Genomic DNA, 21,940 nt, shown 5'->3' on the forward strand with positions numbered 1-21,940 from the left:
CTGATCGGCAGGGCTGCTGGTGGCTGGAAGGCTGGGCATGGGGGAGGTAGGGGGCAGGGGGAGCTGATGCGGGCTGCGGACATATTACCATGGCTCTTTGGCAATGTATATTGGTAAATTCTGGCTCCTTCTCAGGATCTGGTTGGCCACCCCTGACCTAGCACAATGGGTGGGTCTGCAGAAAAAAGGCAAATCTGGTGAGCAGGAGAGGTGACCCTACAGATACTAGGATGTGAGGGTCAAAGGGAACCTACACCAATTAATTATTGCTCTAGGCCAGGGGTCAGCAACCTTTCAGAACTGGTGTGCCGAGTCTTCATTCATTCACTCTAACTTAAGGTTTCACATGCCGGTCATACATTTTAATATTTTTTAGAAGGTCTCTCTCTACAAGTCTATATATTATATAACTAAACTAGTGTTGTATTGTAAAATAAACAAGGTTTTCAAAATGTTTAAGAAGCTTCATTTAAAATTAAATTAAAATGTTGATCTTACCACGACGGCCACTCAGGCCCGTCTGCTGGTCTGGGGTTCTGTTCTCTGGTCCGGCAGTGCTGAGTGGGGCTGCGGCGGGACCAGCTGGGAAGGGTCGGCAGCAAAACCCCAGACCAGCAGTGGGCTGTGTGGGGCTGGTGGCCGGGACCCAACTGGCAGTGGAGCTGAGCGGCTCAGCCAGCGCGTTCAGGGGTTCCATCCTCCGGCTCTGACAGCCGGAATCCACGTGCCGCCGCGTCAGCCCGTGCCAGTCTGGGTCCTGGCCCTGCTTAATACAGTGGTACTATTTCTCCTGGTTCTGGCCATTCTCTTTCCTCTCTCTGCACTGGTGCCCTGCAAGTAGGTGAGTGGACGAGCAAGGGCTGGGGTAAGGGTCTTGACCAGGACCTAAATAAAAGGAGGAGGGTCAGGGTTGGGGCAGGAGGTTTGGGTGTGGGGGCACTTACCTGGGCAGCTCCCATGTGGTGTGAGGGGGGCAGGGGGGAATGTGAGTGAGGGTGCAGGGGCTCCCGTTTGGTGCTCAGGGTGGGGGTGGGGATGTGCAGGGTGCATGGGATGTGGGGGGCTGGGGATGTGGGGAGTGCAAGAGTCAGGGCAGAGAGCTGGGGGCATGTGACTGGGGTGCAGGTGTCAGGGTAGGGGGACTGGGTATGTGTGGGGGTGCCAGTCAGGGCTGGGGTCATGGGGGTGTGTGAAGGAGTCAACAGAAGACTGGGTGGTAGAGGGCTCAGGGCAGGGGCCTGGGGGTGTGTGGGGGTGCAGGGCTCAGGGCAGAGGGCTGGGTGTGTGTGTGGGGGGGTCAGGGCTCAGGGCAGAAGGCTGGGTGACTGCCCCCTCAAACCTCCAAACCCCCCGCTCCTTGTCTCGACTACCCCCTCCTGGGACCCCACCATCTAAGCCTCCCTGCCCCTTATCCCCTGACTGCCCCCCTAGGACCCTACCCCCTATCTGTCCAGACTGCCCCAACCCTTATCCACACCCCTTGGACTCCCATGCCTATATAACTGCTCCCTGCCCCCTGACAGGATCCCCAGAACTCTGGACCCATACAACCCCCGCCTGCCCCAACCCCTCTCCACACTCCTACCTCCTGACAGTCCCCCCACAACTCCCGACTCATCCAACCCTCGCAGCTCCTTGTCTCTTGACCACTCGCTCCAGAGACCCCCCCACACCTTAACTGCTCCCCCAGGACCCTCTTTGCTCCCTGTCCCCGACTGCCCTGACGCCTACCCATCCCCCAAACAGACCCCGGGACTCCCATGCTCCATCCAACACCCCTGCTCTCTAACCACCAGGAGCAGCGCCAGGGTTTTTGGCGCCCTAGGCAGGGGTCGTTCCGCGCTCCCGGTCTGTGGCAATTCGGCGGAGGGGGGGTTCTTCTGTGCTCCGGGTCTTCAGGGCACTTCAGCTGCAGGTCCCGGAGCAAGCGAAGGACCCGCTGCAGAATTGCCGCCGAAGACCCAGCGCGTGGAAGGACCTGCCCCCACCGCCAAATTGCCAACGACAATCCAGAGCGAGGAAGGACCCCCCGCCGCCGAATTGCTGCCGAGGGCCACAAAATGCTGCCCTCCCAAATCCTGGTGCCCTAGGCAACCGCCTAGGTCACCTAAATGGAAGTGCCAGCCCTGCTAACCACCCCCCCAGTATACTACCCCCACATCCAACCCACCCTGCTTCCTGTCCCTTGACTGCCCCCACCCCTTACCCAACCCCACCCTCTCCGGTCCCAGAGCCGGCCCCTTTACCATGAGGCTCCTCGCTCATCCAGAGCCCTGCTGCCACCGCCACCCCTGAGCGCAGCCCTGCTCTGCCCCGCCCCTCAGAGCGCTGCACACGTGGCAGCAGGGCTCGGGATGAGCGGGGAGCATCTTTCCATCCCCACGGAGCCAAACGCTGCCTCGCAGGAGCGCCTAGCCCCAGGCCCCAGAGCGCTGCGCGCACAACAGCAGGGCTCTAAGGGAAGGCGGGGGAGTGGACAGGGGCTTGCAGCACTCGGGCCAGCACTCTGGCCCGGGACCGCGGACCCCGGCAGCTTGCCGCGTTGGCAGGATTTTTAATGACACTCGGAGTCCCAGCAGGAAGCCCCCTGCCATTAATAATTGGCTCGTGTGCCATAGGTTGCCGACCCCTGCCCTAGGCGACCTACCCAGGTACACTCCCTGCCCTTCAGAGATCACAAGACACAGAACGTTGGTTGTGACTTTTCGGCACATTAACACCCCTGCTTGTAGTGCGGCTCACAGCCATTCCGCTCTGCCTCGCCCGCTCGTTTCGGGGTGCGAGGCGACCCCCTAAGCACAGGGACTGCGGCTCTTGCAGGGGAAGGAAGCGCCTGATTTCCTCCCCAAACCCCGACCTGTGACGGCCACACACCAGTAGGTCCAGGCAAGAGCCCAGCTAGTTACACCATCCCCCAGATCTCGCGTCCGCTACCACCCCGTGAAAAAGAGCAGCTACCACAGCCGGGCGCGCCAGTTCAAAGCTCCTACTGGGCAAGGAGGCTTTTGTCCCGCCCCTTCAATTGTGATACAATTGGTGTTTCCCTTCGGCCTATGTTTTGACTAGTAGTAGGTAGCGTTGTCAATCTCCCATATCCTCCAATCACAGCCGCTCCCGGCCCGGCGTTCCGGAGCCGCCCTTTCCCAGTCTCGCCCAGGTTGGAGCGCGAGGCCGGCGGTTGAAGTTCATGCGGTGGGGTGCCCGGCCGGGGCGAGCTCCGTGGGAACTGGCCGCAGGGTAGCGGCTCTAGTCCCCGTGGAAGCGGGTCTCTGCGGAGGGCGGCCCGCCGCGCCGCCGGCTTGGCCTCGATGGAGGCCAGCCTGACCTGCGCCGTCTGCCTCGGCCTCTTTGAGGATCCGGTCACGCTGCCGCTCTGCTCCCACAACTTCTGCAAGGGCTGCGTGCTGGAGTGCCTGGCCTCCGGGGAGCCCGGCCCGCCCCCCTCGCCCCGCGCGGGCCAGGCCCGGCGCTTCTCCTGCCCGCTCTGCAGGAAGCTCTGCCCGCTGCCGCGCGGCGGCTGCTCGGCGCTGCCCGTCAACAGCACGCTGGCGGAGGTGGTGAAGTTGTACAGGGCCGGCGGGGGCAAGGCGGGGCCGGGGCAAGACGAAGCGGGGGCGCTGAGCCCCCCGCCGGCGTTCGGAGCAGCCTGCGAGAAGCACCCGGCCCACCTTGTGCAGCTCTACTGCCGGATGTGCCGCCAGGCGGGCTGCGGCCAGTGCGTGTCTGAGGAGCACCAGGGTATCTTCCATGCCGTCAACCTCCTCGACACCGTGTACCAGGAGGAGAAAGTAAGCCCCGCACCCCCTGCCAGTCGGCTGTGCCCATTGCGGGGTGAAATGGGAACCTGCTTGCCCAGCCAGTGCCTCTTTTGGACCTAGCCCAGACCACTCAGCAATTCAGGCCTGGTTGGCCAACACAATAAGCTAGTCTGCCTCCTGAGAACCTGTTAGAGCCAAATGGGTCGAGTGTTGTAATAAGTCAGAGCATTCCTGTGAAAGCTTTCAGGGCCAGGATGTTGCAGTAACAAGACCTGGTTTTTCCTGTTTAGTCCTGCATACCTAAGGCCAGGCCATGTAGTAACATGGCAGTGCCCTGACCTAGTTATCACAGTGCCCTAACAAGTGCACCGACCACGTAGATAGTTTTATGAATTTAACTGAATAGACTGTAGACTGGTTTTATTGAAGCTGATAATCTTAGGCCTGGTCTAAACCTAAAACTGTGGTTGATCTAGCTCTGTTGCTCAGGGTTGTGAAAAACTCATCCCCAGAAAATACAGTTAAGCCAGCCTGAGCTCTAGGATGGACAGCAGTAGATCAACACAGAAATTATTCCATCAACCTACCTACAGCTCCTTGAGGGAATGTATTAGCTACAGCAGCAGAAGGGGGGGAAAAACACTTTCTGACATTATAGCAAGTGTCTACTGTAGACAGGCCCTTAATGTCTTGTATGTTAACTTTGTTTCCCTAAGACCAAGCATGTGCTAGTTCAGCCATCCCTACAGCCGCTTATAGGCAGTCAGGTTAGCTATGTGCTTTTTGGCCTGACACCTTTGGATTTGGATAGTGGATTAAGGAAAAGCAATTTAGGTGAAATAGACGGCTCTTGGAATATTTTAGTATGAAGAAAGCATGTCCCTCCTTTAATACTTTATCTGCAATGGCTTTTTGCCAAGACAGTGGACATTCAACCACTTTTCCAAGTTCCATCTGAAGTAGAAGCTGGATAGTACATTATCAAGCAGTCCTTTTATGCTGCAGTTTAATTGCGCTTGCAGAATGTCCCTGGTACACGGGATGGGTATGGGGCGTAGTAGAGCACATGATACTGTGACTCTTCTATACTGATTTTGCAACCAAAACAGTGAGAATGCAGACTGGAAGTGGGGAGGGGCAAAGGCAGCTTGTCCCCTCAGTACAGGAAAAGAAGAACACACAATCTGGTCCAGGGTTTAAGTATACCGGTATAGTTAAAGCAGCTAAACTTTCTAGTGTAGACAAGCCTAAAGAATGCTACTTTGAGAGAGGAAAGTACCAAATGCAAGTTTCTTCCTTGTCCTAAAGCATAAAGAGTCTTTTTGTATAAGTAATGTCTTAATAGTCTAGTTAAACTCTGCAATCTGTAGAGAAGATTATAATGTAGATTTTTTTAAATTTAAAATTAAAAAAAAAAAAGTAGATTAAGTGGTTGTAAACTTATGTCCTGCAGTTAACCTTCTTTAGCAGCCTGAAGAAACTGAGAGCAATAAATGAGAACTTGGTGAAGGAACTATCAAGTCATCCAAAAGATACTGAGGTGAGTTAGTCATAATGACATCTGTAGAGAGTCGTGGAGCCCTGTGTTTTTTGCAAACGCGAGATATCACAAAATAAAATAACCTATAAATAAAATGGAAAATGTGCCATGTAGCGCCTATACTGCTGGCCCAGCCCTATGTGACGGGAGCCACTGCTGCAGGGTGAGTACGGCGCAGGCTTATTCTGCAATGCCACCCCATTCCCACCTCTGCAGGGAGAGAAGGACCTGATCCCTTCCCTCCTGCCCACCTGGGCGAAGGTACGCCACACACACACAGAGACCTGGAGCGAAAACCTCTCAAGGCCTCCTCATCCAGAGCAGCATCATAAGAAAGGCTGTACTGGGTCAGACCATGGTCCTTCGCTAGCCCATCTTCTGACAGTGGCTAATGTTGGATGCCTCAGATGGAATGAACAGAACAGGCAATCTTTGAGCTATCCACCCCCTATCACCCACTCCAAGCTTCTGGGAGTCAGATGGTAGGCACACCCACAGCATGGGTTGTATCCCTAACCATCAAACTTAAGAATGGTGGTACTGGTTGAGACAGAAGGTCTATCTTGCCCAGTATCCTGTCTTCTGACCGTGGCAAATGCCAGGTGCCCGAGAGGGAATGAACAGAACATGTAATCATATAGTGCTCCATCCCCTGTCGCCCATTCCCAGCTTGTGGCAAACAGAGGCTAGGGATACCACCCCAGCCCATTTTGGCTAATTGCCATTGATGGACCTATCCTCCATGAACTTCTCTAGTTCGTTTTTGAACCCTGTTATAGTTTTGGCCTTCACAACAGATTGGCTCTGTGCTGTGTGATGAAATACTTCCTTTTGTTTGTTTTTAAACCTGCTGCTTATTAATTTCATTTGGTGACCTCTGGTTCTTGTGTTATCTAGAGGTGTAAATAAGTTTGGTATTCACTTTCTCCACACCATTCATGATTTTATAGACTTATGTTGTATCCCACTTAATCATTTCTTTCCCAAGTTGAAAAATGTCTGGGTTTTTAATCTATCTTTGTATAGAACTGTTCCATACCCTTAATTATTTTTGTTGCCTTTCTCCTTTCCCATCTCAAAAAAGATGCATTAGAATAGGAAAAGGTAACCAGAACTGCACATTGTATTCAAAATGTGGGCAATTGATATAGTGGCATTGCTTAACATTTCATAATATTGTTGAATAGATGTTTTCATGCAACTATCCATGATGACTCCCAAGATCTTTCTTGAGTGGTTACATCTAATTCAGACTTCATCATTTTATATGTGTAGTTGGGATTATGTTTTCCAGTGTGCATTACTTTGCATTTATCAACATTGAATTTCATGTGCCATTTTGTTGCCCAGTCTCTTAGTTTTGAGAGATCCTTTTGTAGCTCTTAGTTAACTCCTAGGCAGTCTGCAATCTTGAATAGTTTTGTATCATCTGCAAATTTTGCAACCTCACTGGTTACCACTTTTTCCAGATCATTTATGAATATGTTGAATAGGACTAGGTCCAGTACAAACCCCTGGGGGACACCACTAATTACCTCTCTCCATTCTGAAAATTGACCATTTATTCCTACCCATTTAACCAGTTACCAATCCATTAGAGGACCTTCCCTCTTATTCCATGACAGCTTACTTTGCTTAAGAGCCGTTGGTGAGGGACCTTGTCGAAGGCTTTCTGAAAATCTAAGTATACTATAGCCACTGGATCCCCCTTGTCCACATGCTTGTTGACCCCCCTCAAAGAATTTTAGTACATTGGTGAGGCATGATTTCCCTTTACAAACACTATGTTGACTCTTCCCCAACAAATCATATTAATCTGTGTTCCTGACAATTTTGTTCTTAACTATATTTTCAACCAGTTTGCCCGGTACTACTTTTTAAAACATGCCTTTTTATCTCTCACTGCTTCTTTTACATGGTTGTTAAGCCACGGTGGCCCTTTTTTGGTTCTCTTGCTATGTTTTTTTAATGTGGGGTATACATTTAAATTGAGACTCTCTTATGATGTCTTTAAAAAGTTTCCATGCAGCTTGCAGGGATGACAGTGTACTTACTGTTATCAGATCTTTGTGCAAAATACTTTTGTTTCTAGATCTTGAACAAAGAAGCAGCGATAATTACATTGGAATTTGAAGAAATTTTCAAAACTCTGGAAATGAGAAAAAAGGAATTGCTAGAAGATATTGAAAGTCAGAGAAATAAGAACAAGAGAGAATATCAAATTTGGAAGAAAATGAAGGAAACTCACAAGAAAACCATTGAGAGTTTCCTGAAGGATTGTGAAAAGCTTGTTGATGAATGTGATCCTGAGCGTTTCCTGGAGGTGATGATGATTTTTGTTACTACTTGATCGCAGAACATTGTATGCGCATATGACACCCCCAACCCCCTGTTTGGGACATACCTTGAGATACTTACTCTCAAGGTCAATTCAGTCTCGTATAATCTGCTTCTCTGAACGGGTAATTCTGACAAGATTCTCACTTCCCTTCAGACTGTAGAAGAGAACCTTATTTTGATTTGGTGGAGGAATTATTTTCCCCCTCTCTTGTATTGCACAACCTGTTTTGAGGCACTGATTTCTAATTCACTTGAATTTTTGTGATTGATTTGTTTTCTTCATTTCCAACCTAATCAGGAACTTACTGGAAAGTTCCTAAAGACTTGGTTAAAATCCTGTGAGGCATTTTATAATGCAGCTACTTGCCCCACCCTACTCACAAGTAGTAGGGTGAGGCAAGTAGCTGCATTATAAAACACCATAAGGCACCCTTGCTGACCAACTTTTCTACAATTTTGGGAACTCTGCCTGGACTTGTCTACGTGATGGGGTAATGCACTATATGGAGTGTGATTTCCAGTGTCCACTAACATGTTGAACATTAATTGATTTGTATAGATGCCATTGGTGTGCTTTAACATAGTTATTTTATCGCTGTTTTATGTTGAAGTGTCTTAAGGAGACTTTTTTTGCACACCAGCAGAGTCTACCTGAGGGGTGGGCAAACTATGGCCTGCGGGCCGGATCCAGCCCACGGGATTGCCACCCCGTGGTGCTGCCGGGCTAAGGCAGGCTCCCTGCCTTCCCTGGTCCCACACCACTCCCAGAAGCTCCACATACTGCCCTCGCCTGTGAGTACCTCCCCCAAAGCTCCCATTGGCCATGGTTCCCCGTTCCTGGCCAATGGGAGCTGTGGGGGGCCTGCATGCTGCACCCCTCCTTCAGCCCAGCCCCTGCTGCACCCTAACCCCCGCCACACCCCACCTGAAGTCCAACCCCTGCCCTAAGCCCCTTCATACACCCCACATCTCTTCCTGCACCCCAACTCCTTGCCCATAGTCCCTTCCTGCACACCACACCCCCTCCCACACCCCAACCCCCTGCCCCAGCCCTACATTCATGGCTCTGCATGCAATTTCCCCACCCAGATGTGGCCTTCGAGCCAAAAAATTTGTTCACCCCTAGACTACATGGACCAATTAGTGCATTCTAGAAATCACTCCCTTGTAGAGAGTGCATTACCTTACCATGTAGAAAAGGTCCCTTAGGGCTGGTCTACGCTAGCAAATTAGATCGACCTAGCTATAACACTTAAGACTGGATTTTTTATACCCCAAGTACCATAGTTAGGCTGATTTAGGTCCCTGTGTAAACAGTGCTGAGTCGACAGAAGAATTCTTCCATCGACCTAAATACCACCTCTCGGGATAGCATTTCAAGTGTAGACAAACTCTGAGTCTTGCGCTAAGGAGTATGAGTCCATGGTTTGAAAATCCTGCCAAAATATTTTCAAGTACATTTTGATCTCAAAGACAGCCATGTGGCTTTTGCCTCACGCACAGTGTCTTAGATTTGACTTTTAGGAAAGATTTCCCTTTTGGCCTCAGAACAAAATATTACAGGGTAAGTAATTTTCCCAGACACATACCCTCCGTGTTTGTGATTATTGCTCTTTTACTTCTGTGAGTGCTAAAATTTCTGATTATGTCTTGGTGAAATGAAGAGTTGTGTGTCAACAAGTTGAACAGTCAATTTCTGTCAGATATTCTAATAAAGTAATTTTGTTTGATTTTTAAATAACATCCTCAACTCTAATGCAGTCTTATTTTAATTACAGGTGGCATGTGGCTTGAATAAAAGGTACATACATTTCATGAGTTCTAGTTCATGTGCTTTGCTAGTGTATAGCTGAGTAAGGTAATAAGATACAACAAAGTAAGTTTTTAGTTAATATTCATATCATGATTGTGGGGAGGGAGTTCGGAGAGGGGTGTCCAGGGCGTGCAGTGGATTAGTTAATGTGGAGAGAGAGACAGAACAATTTTGAACAGTGGTAGAAGTTCTATCAATATTTGACGACATTACTTTCTAAGATGTAATTTTAAAATTCTTCTAGAGTTGTTGGAATTAGTATATCACTTTCACAGATTTATTATTGAACAGATAAAAGTGGAGCTTAAAATAATTACTTCAGATATTAGTGTTTTTCTGTTGCAGTACTGTCTTCTTGCTTTGTCCCAGAAAATAAGAACATGAGAGTGGCTATACTGGGTCAGACCAGTGGTATTCTGGCCTGGTATTCTGTCTTCCGACAGTGTCCACTGTCAGATGCTTCAGAGGAAATGAACAGTACAGGGCAATCATCAAGTGATCCATTCCCTGTCTTCTAGTTCCAGTGTCCATCAGTCAAAGGCTTAGGGACACCTGCTTCATTAGGTTGCATCCCTGATCATCTTGGCTAATAGCCATTGGTGGACCTATCCGTCCTCGCTCCTCTCTACCTTCCATTAACTTATCTAATTCTGTTTTGAATCCAGTTATAGTTTTTTGGCTTTACAACATTCCATGGCAACCAGTTCTGCAGATTGACGGCGTTGTATGAAGTGCTTCCTTTTTTGTTTTAAACCTGCTACCTATTAATTTCATTGGGCAACTCCAGATTCTTGTGTTGAGAAGGGGTAAATAACACTTTTGTTGTTTACTTTCTCTACACTGTTCATGATTTTATGGACCTCTATCATATCTTCCCTGAGTCCTCTCTTTTTTCCAAGCTGAATAGTATGTCTTTTTAATCTCACCTCCTCTCGAAGCTGTTCCATACCCTTAATCAGTTTTGTAACCCTTCTCTGTACCTACTTCCCACACGTACACAGATCAGCGCCTTCTTCCTCCTCCTCCTGCCCATGGCAGTCAGCTGGCTTGTGACGTTCAGGGGCAGGAGGAGGAGCGAGGACTCAGCGTTCAGGCTCCCCCTGCCTCCTGAACGCTGCAAACCAGCTGATTGCCGGAGGCAGGAATCAGCTGGTTTGTGGTGTTGGGGAGGCAGGGGGAGCCTGCACACCGAATCCTCGCTCCTCCCTCATCCCTCCTGAATGCCACAAGCCAGCTGATTCCCACAGGCAGGAGGCACTGTGTGGGGAGAGGCGGGGGGTGATATAGGTGAGCTGATGGACTGCCAGCTGTGGACAAAGCAGGCAGCCAAATGACATTATTGCGAAGCATTGCGTAACTTTGAATGGACGTGTTCTGTAATTGAGCAGGGACGTAACATCAAAACGTTAAGTGAGAGGACATTAAGTGCAGAGTTACCATACAAGAATAATATACAGTTCAACATATAGTAAATTCGTTATATTCAGTTTAATAAAAATTTAAATCACCAATTTATAATGTGTCTCAGTAACATTCCATACTAAAAGAAGCTATTTTATCTAATTATGTTAACAGGACCTATAAGCATAATTCCTGAAGCCTACTTTAATACTCCAACAAAAACTAGATTTTTACAGTCCAACAGCAGCATGGCATCTGGTAAACTAAAGCAGTGGTTCTCAAAGCTGGTCCATCGCTTGTTCAGGGAAAGCCCCTGGTGGGCCAGGCCAGTTTGTTTACCTGCTGTGTCCGCAGTTTCGGCCGATTGCAGCTCCCAATGGTCACGGTTCACCGTCTCAGGCCAATGGGGCTGCGGCTCCCTCCTGTCTCAGCAGTGCGGGCTGAGACGGGGGGGGGGGGGGGGAAGTGAGGATGCAGCACACCTCCTACCCACAGCAGTCGGCTGGCTTGTGGTGTTCAGGAGGGAGGGGGAGCCTGCCTGCTGTGTCCTTGCTCCTCCCCTCTCCCTCTTGCCTCCTGAATGCTGCAAGACAGGGGAGGGAGGAGTAAGGACGTGGTGTGCAGAGTAAAAGGGGAAGAGGAGGGAAGAAGAGGCAGGTTAAAGGTGGAGGCTTGGAGGAAGGTGGCATGGGTGGGCCAAGGGTTGAGCCCCCCCCACCCCTGGTGCTTGCAGAGCAGGAGAAGCTGCTGTTGCACAACATGCTTCTACCCTACAGCACTTTCAGCCTCCTTACCTGCCTCATTGTCTCCAGTGCCAGTGGGCTGTGCCTGTGTGGGAAATGCGGGAGCACTTCCCACCTATAGTATTGCACTGTGTGGCAAAAAAAAAAATATTCCCTGGAACCTAACCCCTCCCATTTACATTCATTCTTATGGGGAAATTGGATTCGCTTAACATGGTTTCACTTAAAGTCGCATCTTTCAGGAATATAACTACAATGTTAAGTGCAAAGGAAATGCTCCAATTCATGAGTATCACATGTTTTCAAAACTATTTTTTGGATACTTTAATGAATTAGAATCAGTGTTTGAGCATATACAAATTTGTTCAGTCAGCTCTAATATGATTAATGGAATTAAACTTCTTATGCAAACTTTCTATAAAAAGCTTGCAAGGATTTTTGTTTTGTTTTTTGTTTAAGTAATGGAGTACAGTACCTTCTCTTGCTGATTTTAAGTGTTTGCTGTGGGATACGGAAAATGTCATATTTGGCATTTATGGTTTTGCACTTTCATGTCTATACTTAATTGAGCTGTATATATATATTACTGTAAGTGAAAACTGAATTTTAAAGTTCTGTTCTCAACTGAGGCCTTTAGGAATGACCCCTAAGAAAAAGATGTAATTTGGGTTCAGACACAGTGCACTAACAATACCGTATATACTCGTTTGTAAGCTGAATATTTTTGGTAAAAAAGTGATGCATCGAAGAGTGGAGGTCAGTTTATAAAAGAGTCTACAGCAAAATTTGATGATTTTAAACTTATTGAATTAAATATCTAATACAGTGTTGTTTTGTTTACCTGGAGCGTTCACAGGCACGGAGCCCCTCAGCTCCCTGTGGCCTTGGTTTGCTGTTCCAGGTAAACATAACGTTCAGGCCCACTAGAGGCTTACCCAAAGCCAAAGTTTGCCAACCCCTGAAATATAGGGTCAGCTTATGATGAAAGGGGTCATACAGTTTTTGCTATTTTTACCTAACCAGCTTGGAGGGTCAGCTTATAAGTGAACAGGCTAATGAACAAGTATATACAGTACTTTATCTCTTTATTGCTGAAGAATATCTTTGACAATGGTATTTCAGCCACATCTCTTATATTTTCATAGTACATGTATTAACCCTTTTCTGCTTGATTAGTTAATTATTGCAAAAGCATGTACAGGAGAGATGCAGAATTCTGGACAATAAAACTTGCAATTTCTTCAAATTCACCTGTTGCATATTTAAAATTTCTCAGTGGAATGATTTGCCTCCTTGCTGATTGGTGGTTTGACAAAATTAATTGTTCTGAACAATTACCATAAGAATAATTGTGCCTTGATGGTGAATGCCTACTTCTTGTTTAAATTTCATCATGCTGGATTATGGGTCTTTAATTTTAGGGCAAACTAAACAAATGCTTAAATAATATCAGTTCTTCCACCCTCACCTCTCCCATGGCTTTTCCCTCCTCCCACCTCCGCAAAAAAATTTTCCTTACTGAAACTTCTTTTGCTTTCCTTACAACTAGAAGGGGTTAACCCTTTTAGCCCATGAAATACAGCTTCTTTGCTGGACAGAGAAGCCTCTTGGAAAAAGTTCTATGATCAAAATAGCAAACAAATCCTCAAGTGGCCTTTTCTAAGAAAGGAAATTAGAAAATTCTAAATAGAGGAAGATCAATCTCTTCAGATATTTTTCTGCCATCTAATGAGTTCCTTTTTTAATATAACTTTTTTTTATTAACTAGGTATAGCTTTTTTTCTGTTTTGAACCCGGCGAAACACAAATAATTGTTTAAAAGATGTTTTTCACTTTTTTTTTCCAGAGTGAAGACTCAGCTTGACCTGATGCACATAGCATCTAGCTATGAAAAATCACCAGAGTCTACCCAAAAGCAAATGGATATCAAATCTGTGGTTAATGAAATCTTGGCCTTACAGCTGACTTCAGTTGATTCATGCGTCGTTAAAGGTAGAAAAAAGGTGCATATATTTTGAACGCAGTGCACAGTTCATTATTTTTAACACATATATATGTTGCAAATAATTCTGTTATAGTACCACAATAAACTTTACATTAAAGCAATACTCAGTTTTCAAAATGGAAAGTTTTTTTTAGCTGCCCCAGTTTCATAACTTTGTAAGTTTTTACATCTGAGTCAAGTGTTCTTTCATTAGTCTTATTTTATTCCTCTTTTCTCACAGAACTTTCTTCTGGAGGAAGTGAAGGTTTAACAGGAAAGTATGCATATAAAAATAGTGCAAAACAATGGAAAGATCAGAAAAACATCCACAACACATATTATGTAAGCTCTTGTTTACAAGACTTTTTTTGTATGGTTAAGTATGTTCTTTTGGCTTTGTAAAAATCCAAAATGGACAATGTCTGATGTAACTTTTTTCAGCCTGTAGTGGGACATGAGGAAACTTTGATTGACGGTAGTAAAATCTGTACTCGCTTAATGTCAATATCAGAAATGTCAACGTTTCAAAACATGAGTCATGAGGTAAGAATGCATTTTGATGTAAGTATTGCTCAGCTGCTAATAGTGTTTGGGAAAACAAGTTACTGTTTTATATCGTCACAATCTTTTACTGCCCTTGGGGTTTATAATGGGCTTCCTTTTTTTTTTTTTGTTCATTATGCTTAGGGCCCTACCAAATTCAGAGTCCATTATGGTCCATTTCATGGCCATAGGATTTGAAAATTTGTTAAATTTCACATTTTTGAATGTTTTAAATCTGAAATTTCAAGGTGTTATAATTGGGGGTCCCAACCCAAAGGGGGATTGTGTGTGTGAAGTGGGGGGGGTCGCAAACCTGTTTGTAGGGGGGTCATGGGATTGCTACCCTCACTTCTGTGAGAAGTGCAGAGCTTCCTGCAGCCACAGGAGGTTCTTGGAGGCTCCCCCCTCTTCTCTCGCCCACCACCCACATACATGCAGCAGCAGTGCAGGGTATGGACTGGGGCGCTCCTAGGAACAAGGGAAGATCCGATCCAACCCAACTCCACAAGTCTCCAGCTGGAGGAACCTTTGGGGCTGCTGCCCAGTCCCAGAGCATCCTACAGCAGGGGGAGGCACCCAGAGGTGGGTCTGGTTCCTCTTCCTCCCCCACACATCTGTGCAGGGAATGGACAAGTTATGTCCCTCCTCAACCGGAGCAAGGAGCCCCCTTTTCTGGGATGCTCCTAGGAAAAAGGGGACATTGGATTTCATGGGGAAAGGCTTATTTCATGGCCTGTGATGTTTTTCATGGCTGTGAAATTGGTAGAGCCCTAATTATGCTAAACTGATACTCTTGATGGGTCAGTGACTTACTTTTAGTTCAAGCTACTGCGCACTAACCTTTTTCTTAAATTCTTAAATTAAATGTAGAACTGCAACTACAACCTAGTTGCTTTCATAAAAAAGGGCTAGCTGTTACAAGTGCAAGTGGATTATTTTTAAACTTATTTGAGAAGTTAACATTTTTTTGGCCACATTAAGTAGTCAATACCTTAACGATAAGGTAAGGCCCAGTTTCAGTGGGAAAGATTGTGATCAAACCCAAGTACGAATGAATGCCAAATCTTTTCCTGAGAAAGTTAATAGTCTGTGTTTGATATTGAGCCTATGCTTCTGTGTGCATTGAAGGTGGTAACTCATGCTAAAAATTTTAAATAGTCCCAGTAGGTCATAAGTCACAATTTCTGCAATGATGGGTTGTGTGTGTCCCCTAGTGTTCCAAATCCCAGTTTGTTTTGACTGCAGTCTGTGAAGGAATATCTGAGCTGCTGCATCAGGCTTTATCAGCTGCACTGCATCATGCCCATCTAGCTTCTTTCTCTAGCAGAAAATGGTTTAAAAAGATCTTCCCTCTGTAGTTATTTGACAGTTGTTTTGGCCTTCCATAACTAGTGCCTCTCCAGTTCCATATTCTTGAGAGTTAGAGGCATTTGAGTATTGTAGGCATAAAATGAATCAACTTTTGCCTTGTTACCATAGATACACAGCAATCAAAGCTGTTATCTTAATGTGACTAAGAAAAATATGAATTTAAAAATTCGTTGGCCCTGGATAAAAAAGTACACCTCTACCTCAATATAACGCTGTCCTCGGGAGCCAAAAGATCTTACCGCATTATAGGTGAAACCGTGTTATATTGAACTTGCTTTGATCCACCAGAGCGTGCAGCCCCACCCCCCGGAGCACGGCTTTACTGCTTTATATCCAAATTTGTGTGTTACCGGGTCACTTTATATTGGGGTAGAGGTGTACTACATTGGATTTAGGTTTTCATTATTCTCAGAAGAGAATATTCTCTTAGTTACATAGTTATAAAGATGTTACTTCTGTGTAGTCGCATTCTTTGCTACTTATGCCATTGAAGTATCTGGATTTTAGTTTTATTTAGGTCACTTAAATATGACTTTTAAAAAATAATAGATTTCTTCTCATCTAAACAGTGTGTATATTTTTGTTGCCTTTTAAGTGTCAGCAAAATATTCTAAGTAATTAAAGTAGTCTTAGAACATATAAGCACAACAAATAAACAATTTCCCTTCACATAATATTTAAAGAACTTGCAACTTTGATGGCTGACTACCTTCCCTTGTACTAAATAATTTTGGTGATTTTTCCACAATTGTAGGAAGTACGTTATAATTATTATATGGGTCATCGGACATCAGATCAGTTGAAGATGCAGACTTCACCTGCAAATACGAAGCATACATTTGGGATAACTGATTCTTCGAAGGGTATATTTTCAGCAGTTCCCCTTCTGTCCTCAGCTCCCAAAGTGAAAGATGCACAGAGAATAAGAACACACAAATTACAAAAAGGAAGTTTTAGTAACACTAGCTTTTCCAGTTCCAGTAGTTACAGATTCAGCTTTCCACCTGTAAACTGGAATTTCTCTGAATTGAACAGTGACTTGAAGTTATTTAATGGAACAAGATCTCCGGAAGTAAGCAAACTAACTTCCCCATCAGAAAATTTCAATGGCTTGGAAATAAAAAACAAAGTAAAAACGGCTCAATCCTCACCGGTTCCCATTTCTGCAAAAACACTAGCAAGTCCTAGCACTTCAACTGGCTTACCAGAATCAGCAACAAAACCTGTTGTTTCAAAACCCACCTTTTTAGGTGCCCCCACACAGAGCCTTTCTGCTCCACATTTTATCCCCAATTCAGGTAATAACTCAACCTTACCCAATTTAAATAAGGCTGCAGCTACATTTTTCTTCAAAAAAGAGAAGAATAATTCGGTTTTCCCCACTTTTTATGTGGGAAGGTCTGATACTCAAGATGAAATGGGCAGTCAACATGGAAATTGTACAAAGTTTGACTCTTCAGCTTTAACTGAGGCTAAAGCTTCTGCCGCCTCTACAAGTCCTAAACTAGAGTCATCAGAAAGTGGAAAGCCATTTTTTTCATTTATCTTTAGCAACTCGGAAAGAGATTGTTTTACAGTATCCAAACGCAGCAATTCATTGAAGATTTCACCATTTTCCAGCCTATCTGAGAAGCCAGCTGAACAAAGTACAATATTTCAGACCAGAGAAGAGAACGTTTCTGTAAGCAAAGACGTAGAATATAACTGGCTAAAATCTCCTACAGTAGTCCCTCAGGAGCAGAGTACCAGTACCCCAGATTCCACTGCTACTATAGCCTATACTACATGTAGTAGTGACACTGGAAAGAAAGATGTTTCCAAGACCCAGCCTTTCCCCTGTAATAACATATTTTCCTTCTCATCCAATAATTATAATCTGGAATGTAAATCTTCACCTGTAATCTCATTTGAAGGCACTGTCAAAAGTACTTCCAACTCACTACCTTCCTCCTCGATGCTGTTTTTATCTAATAATAATAAAAGTGAAAGTGAAAAAATGAAAATAGAATCAATTGACAATGCGCATCCAGTTGTAGAAAAACTTCCACCTCCAGTATGTACAGTGGCCATATCTGAACTTACAAGTCCAAAGTGTAGCAATTCTTTTTTTTCTTTTGACCTATCTATGAAGACTGAAACTGAAGACACGCTTGCTCAACAGAATTCTGTGCATGGTCTAGCTGTAGTCAGCTCTCTATTTTCAACAGGCCTTCCTAGTAAAGAAAGTAATGTATCTTCCACTCATCCTAGTGTTGCATCAACTAAATCTCAAGTAGATGTGAAAGTTGAAGATAGTTTAAATATTGCTGAAACCTATAAGTCTCACCAAGATGTAGAAGAGATTTCCAGGAAGGAAGATGAACTTGACACTCTGCAGTTACAGATGGCAGCTTGTCTAACTCCAGTAACATGTGGTGATACATTTTTAGGAGGCTCGGCACATGCAGTAGGTAAAGAACATGAAACACTAAATCATTCAGATTCTGATACAGAAGAGCTAAGTCAGGCATCAATGTCTAGTGACTGTAGTAGTGCATCAGAATATTTTTCAGTTCCAGAAGACAAAACAGCTAGTGAAAAAACAGGTACGTGCACCATAGAGAATGAAACGGAAGAGAATTCCCTTCAAAGTACGTAATACTCAGATATCTGTTCAGATATGTTGGAACTAAGTAAATGTTTCTACTGAAATATATAACCAGTTTAAAAAGAGGTGATATCCTGGGGTTTTTTCCTAGAGCTCTTTGTGTTTGCCATGAATCTTAAACGGGGTCTTTCTGTAATAAGAACAACTATCACAATCAACTAGAATTCAAAAGAAAGTAGGGATACTATTTTTATGGTACAAACTGATAACAGTGTCAACCTCCAAAATGTCTTCCATTGTTAGAAATCATTTTTAACCCTAAATTCTATATCCTTATGAAGGTTGAAGCTGGAACTGTAGTTTCTTGTCTCTCCACCAGTTACTCCAAAATGTGGACCTAAATCACTCTCATTCTGGCCTGCCTATAACCATAAACCAATTTTTAATTTGTTCTGTCTAAATGGGTAATAAAGAGGTGGCTTGCCCTAGAGGAAATGCCAGGATTTACCAGTTATTTTGTCTCTGGCCCACAGAGGACTCCCCAAAGCAGACTAACGCTGCTAACCCATGGGAGGATACTGATAGAGCCTTCTGCTCAAAGGATTGACATACAAGCAGCAGTTGTTTGAAAACAGTGTCACTTATTTAATGGAAAATGAGCAGTTAACAATACATTCAGTAAAGCAAGAAAGAATACACTAATCTATTAAGACATAGTAAACCACTATTAAATCTTAATTAGAAATCATATAAAAGTCGCAAAATAAAATAAGACACAGACAGCACAGAACACATAGATACGTAAAACATGTAGCAATTATAATGTAAAATTCAAGATACATAGAGATCCCCTTGTACACCTTCATAAAGCCCAATCAGTTAGTAAACAGATCGTATATGTACAAGGAAGCATTACAATGTTACGAATTGGAGATCTCCATGTGTTTTAATGTGTATGTATGAAGCCTACATGTAACATTACAGTATAACCCTAAATTTTATACAATATAGCATACAAAGCTTCTATATATAGACATAAGAGAACATCACAGTATTACATATTAATGAAATAGTAATTAACACTGACATCCTACCAGCATTGGCCAAAGGGTTTCAGGATGGGTGTGGTGGCTCTCACAAACGCAGGCATCCAGCTCTATTTACAGGCACACCCAGTTATTCCTTAAGATAAACTATAAAAATCAGATTTACATTCCTTCACTATAAAATCCCTCTGTATTGTCTTTGTTCCTTCTGCTCTGTCTGAAAAAGCCTGTTGGTGCTGTGCTGCTGCTCCTCCAGTTGCTGCCTTGGACTGCTGCTTCAGGCAGTTGCTTCCTCAGCTTGCTCTCTAGAACCTTCTTTTTCTGCCTTTGCTGTTCTTCAGTCTTGTCTGTTCTTATTCATCTGTCTTCTCTCTCACACACACACCAGCCTGCTGACTGTCAGCCTTATATTCAGTTTCTGGCCTTCTCTGATTGGCTGAACTAGTATAATTAGGCAGGGAAGATCTATGCTAATTTCTGAACTTGAGAAAGCGAATGACAGATGAAGCTGACTGGTCAAGCTGGTTGATCCTCTTCCTGAGACTTCTTTGCTATTAGCATAGCTTTTCCTCCTAGCCACACCCTTTAGTTCTTTTGGAATATGCTGAATCATTCCTCATTGAATTAGTTAATCCTTATCTCCTCTCAGTCAAATCTGCTTCCGTTTTGAGGTTTCTAATAGGAAATCATTGTGGGTGCCATTTTGGATCTTTTTAGCTCTAAACTATCAATTATTACTTGCCTAAAGCCTTAATTCTAAAATGAACTACTGTTTTAAGCAAGCTAAAGCATTGTGATACTGTCACCACACATTGGTAGGTTAATTTGGAGATGTGATTTTTAAAACGTTTTAAACCGTTCTCTAGCTGTATTTCTGCATGTCTCTGTCCTGTGTGCAGTAGGTTGCTACACAGGATCAGAGCAACTTAATAAAAACCTTCTTGTATTAGCAATAAAGATATGGAATGATCTTTCACTGCATCTTGTCTGTTATCCATGCCATATTATTTATCATGAATTGAACAAAGAGTTCTAAGCCACTTTATTCCAGTAATAGAACATTTAGATTTCCATGCTTTTAAAAATAAAACCTCTGAATTAATATTCAAAATCAGTTCTTACTGTTAGTGTATGTTGGAGAACATTGCTTACAATTTGTTAAATATAATCCTAAATCAATAATAACAGTCATTTTGAGTGAGCTGGTGATAGTGAATTTTTGCATGATGGGCAGAGATTTCCATATATAGAGCAAATCAAGTGTTGTGGAAAATAAATTCTGAAAACAGAAAAACCTACATAAAGGTTAGTATGACAGCAAAAAATGATAACAATGGTTATGTTGCACTAAATCGCCTAATGAGGAAGGATTAATCAGGTGAATTTTCAGATTGTGAAATATAATACATACTAGAGATAAAAAAAAAAAAAAAAAAAATCAGTCCACAGTTACATTTGATGATTATTGTTATACTGCCACCTCCAAAAGAATATTACTACTCTCTGGTAACTATGGTAAAATAGTATGAGGCTTAACAGCCCTTCCAAAATCATAATTCTGGATATTCTTGATATCTCTATACATGGCCAGTTCCTTTTTTGAATCTTGTCAAATTCTTGGCCTCAACCGTTTCTTATGGCAAAGTTGTTATAAAAAAATTACTTCCTTTTATCAGGTTTTAATTAGCCACCTTTCAGTTTCGTTTAATCTCTCCTTGTGTTTTGAGCTGGAGAATATAGAATTTCCTGATCTCTTTTCTATACCATGTATTTTATATATTTATCACATGCCCTCTATTAATCTTTCTAAGATAAAATCCCAGTCTTTTCTGTCCCTTATGAGCTTTCTTTTTCTCTATACCCTGGATTATTCTTGTCATCCTTCTCTGAATCCCCTCTAATTCTGCAATATCCTTTTTTGAGATGGGGTGACCAGTATTACACCCCATCTGCTGGCCTTGTTTGTGGAAAGCTACAGCCTGAAGTTGCCACAGGATAAGAGCTGATCATGGAGCTAAAGGATTGAGAGCATGGATGGACTGGTTCATGTATATATGGAGGGTGTGGCTGAGGCCCCTATTTGGTTCAGGGCTCCTCAAATCATAGAAATGTCCATATCACTAAAACGTCATATAACTGCAACCTATATGATTTATGGACCTAAATATTTACTAGGTAATCAATATATTTTATCGCAGAAACATTCTGAAGTTAATACATACATTCAAAAAATTAAATATGTATTGTATGTCTCTCTTCACAGGACAGGAAATTAAGTCTACATCCATACAGAACAGTTGGTCAGAAATGTAAATGAATTTTCTAGAAACATTGGTCTTAGAAAAATCTCTTGTTCAGTTTACAGTGACACATTTGTCATGCTCTGTTGAATCTATGCTGCATGTATATGCATTTCCAGATATTTAGATTAGTGAAGTGTGGCTTTTACTCTGAAAAGGTATATTCTAAAACCACCAAACTGCTAAAATAGGGCTAAAATAAAGTATGCCTTTTAGTAAAGACAAACATCTAGATTTGAAAGGCTTTCCTTTCTGACCTTGAGTGATATATTGCCACACTTGAGTATATTCAAGTTATTTTCTGTAATAGTTCCTAGGTGACAAGAAGGTGGTGTCTTTGCATGAAATGTTTATACTTAAAAAATTTTAGACAGTAAACAGGATATCTAAACAAATCTGTCTTATCAGAATACATAGTTAATGGCCGAAGTGATGACATTTCTTCTTGTGATTTTAATTTTTTGATCAGTTTCCCAAGGTTCAGTTACTGATCTTTACTGACTTCTATAGAGGA

General features: G+C 43.8%; 1 protein-coding gene across 2 annotated transcripts; it reads left to right on the forward strand.

Annotated features, from left to right (window-relative positions):
• The first annotated feature begins 3,151 nt into the window (after positions 1–3,151).
• On the forward strand, positions 3,152–21,528 carry LOC116837842 (uncharacterized). 2 transcript variants are annotated; one of them, XM_032802642.2, is made up of 9 exons: positions 3,152–3,788; positions 5,212–5,298; positions 7,391–7,621; positions 9,417–9,439; positions 13,442–13,587; positions 13,821–13,921; positions 14,021–14,122; positions 16,248–18,078; positions 21,390–21,528. In XM_032802642.2, exons 1-9 carry the CDS (start codon positions 3,309–3,311, stop codon positions 21,437–21,439), a joined length of 3,051 nt encoding a protein of 1,016 aa, XP_032658533.1. In that variant the 5' UTR covers positions 3,152–3,308; the 3' UTR covers positions 21,440–21,528. The 2 variants fall into 2 exon arrangements, with proteins under 2 accessions (XP_032658533.1, XP_032658526.2); XM_032802635.2 differs by lacking the exon at positions 21,390–21,528 and having other exon boundaries at positions 16,248–18,203.
• The last annotated feature ends 412 nt before the right edge of the window (positions 21,529–21,940 follow it).

This window comes from Chelonoidis abingdonii, chromosome 5 (genome assembly GCF_003597395.2).
Source record: "Chelonoidis abingdonii isolate Lonesome George chromosome 5, CheloAbing_2.0, whole genome shotgun sequence".
Taxonomy (NCBI): Eukaryota; Metazoa; Chordata; order Testudines; family Testudinidae; genus Chelonoidis; species Chelonoidis abingdonii.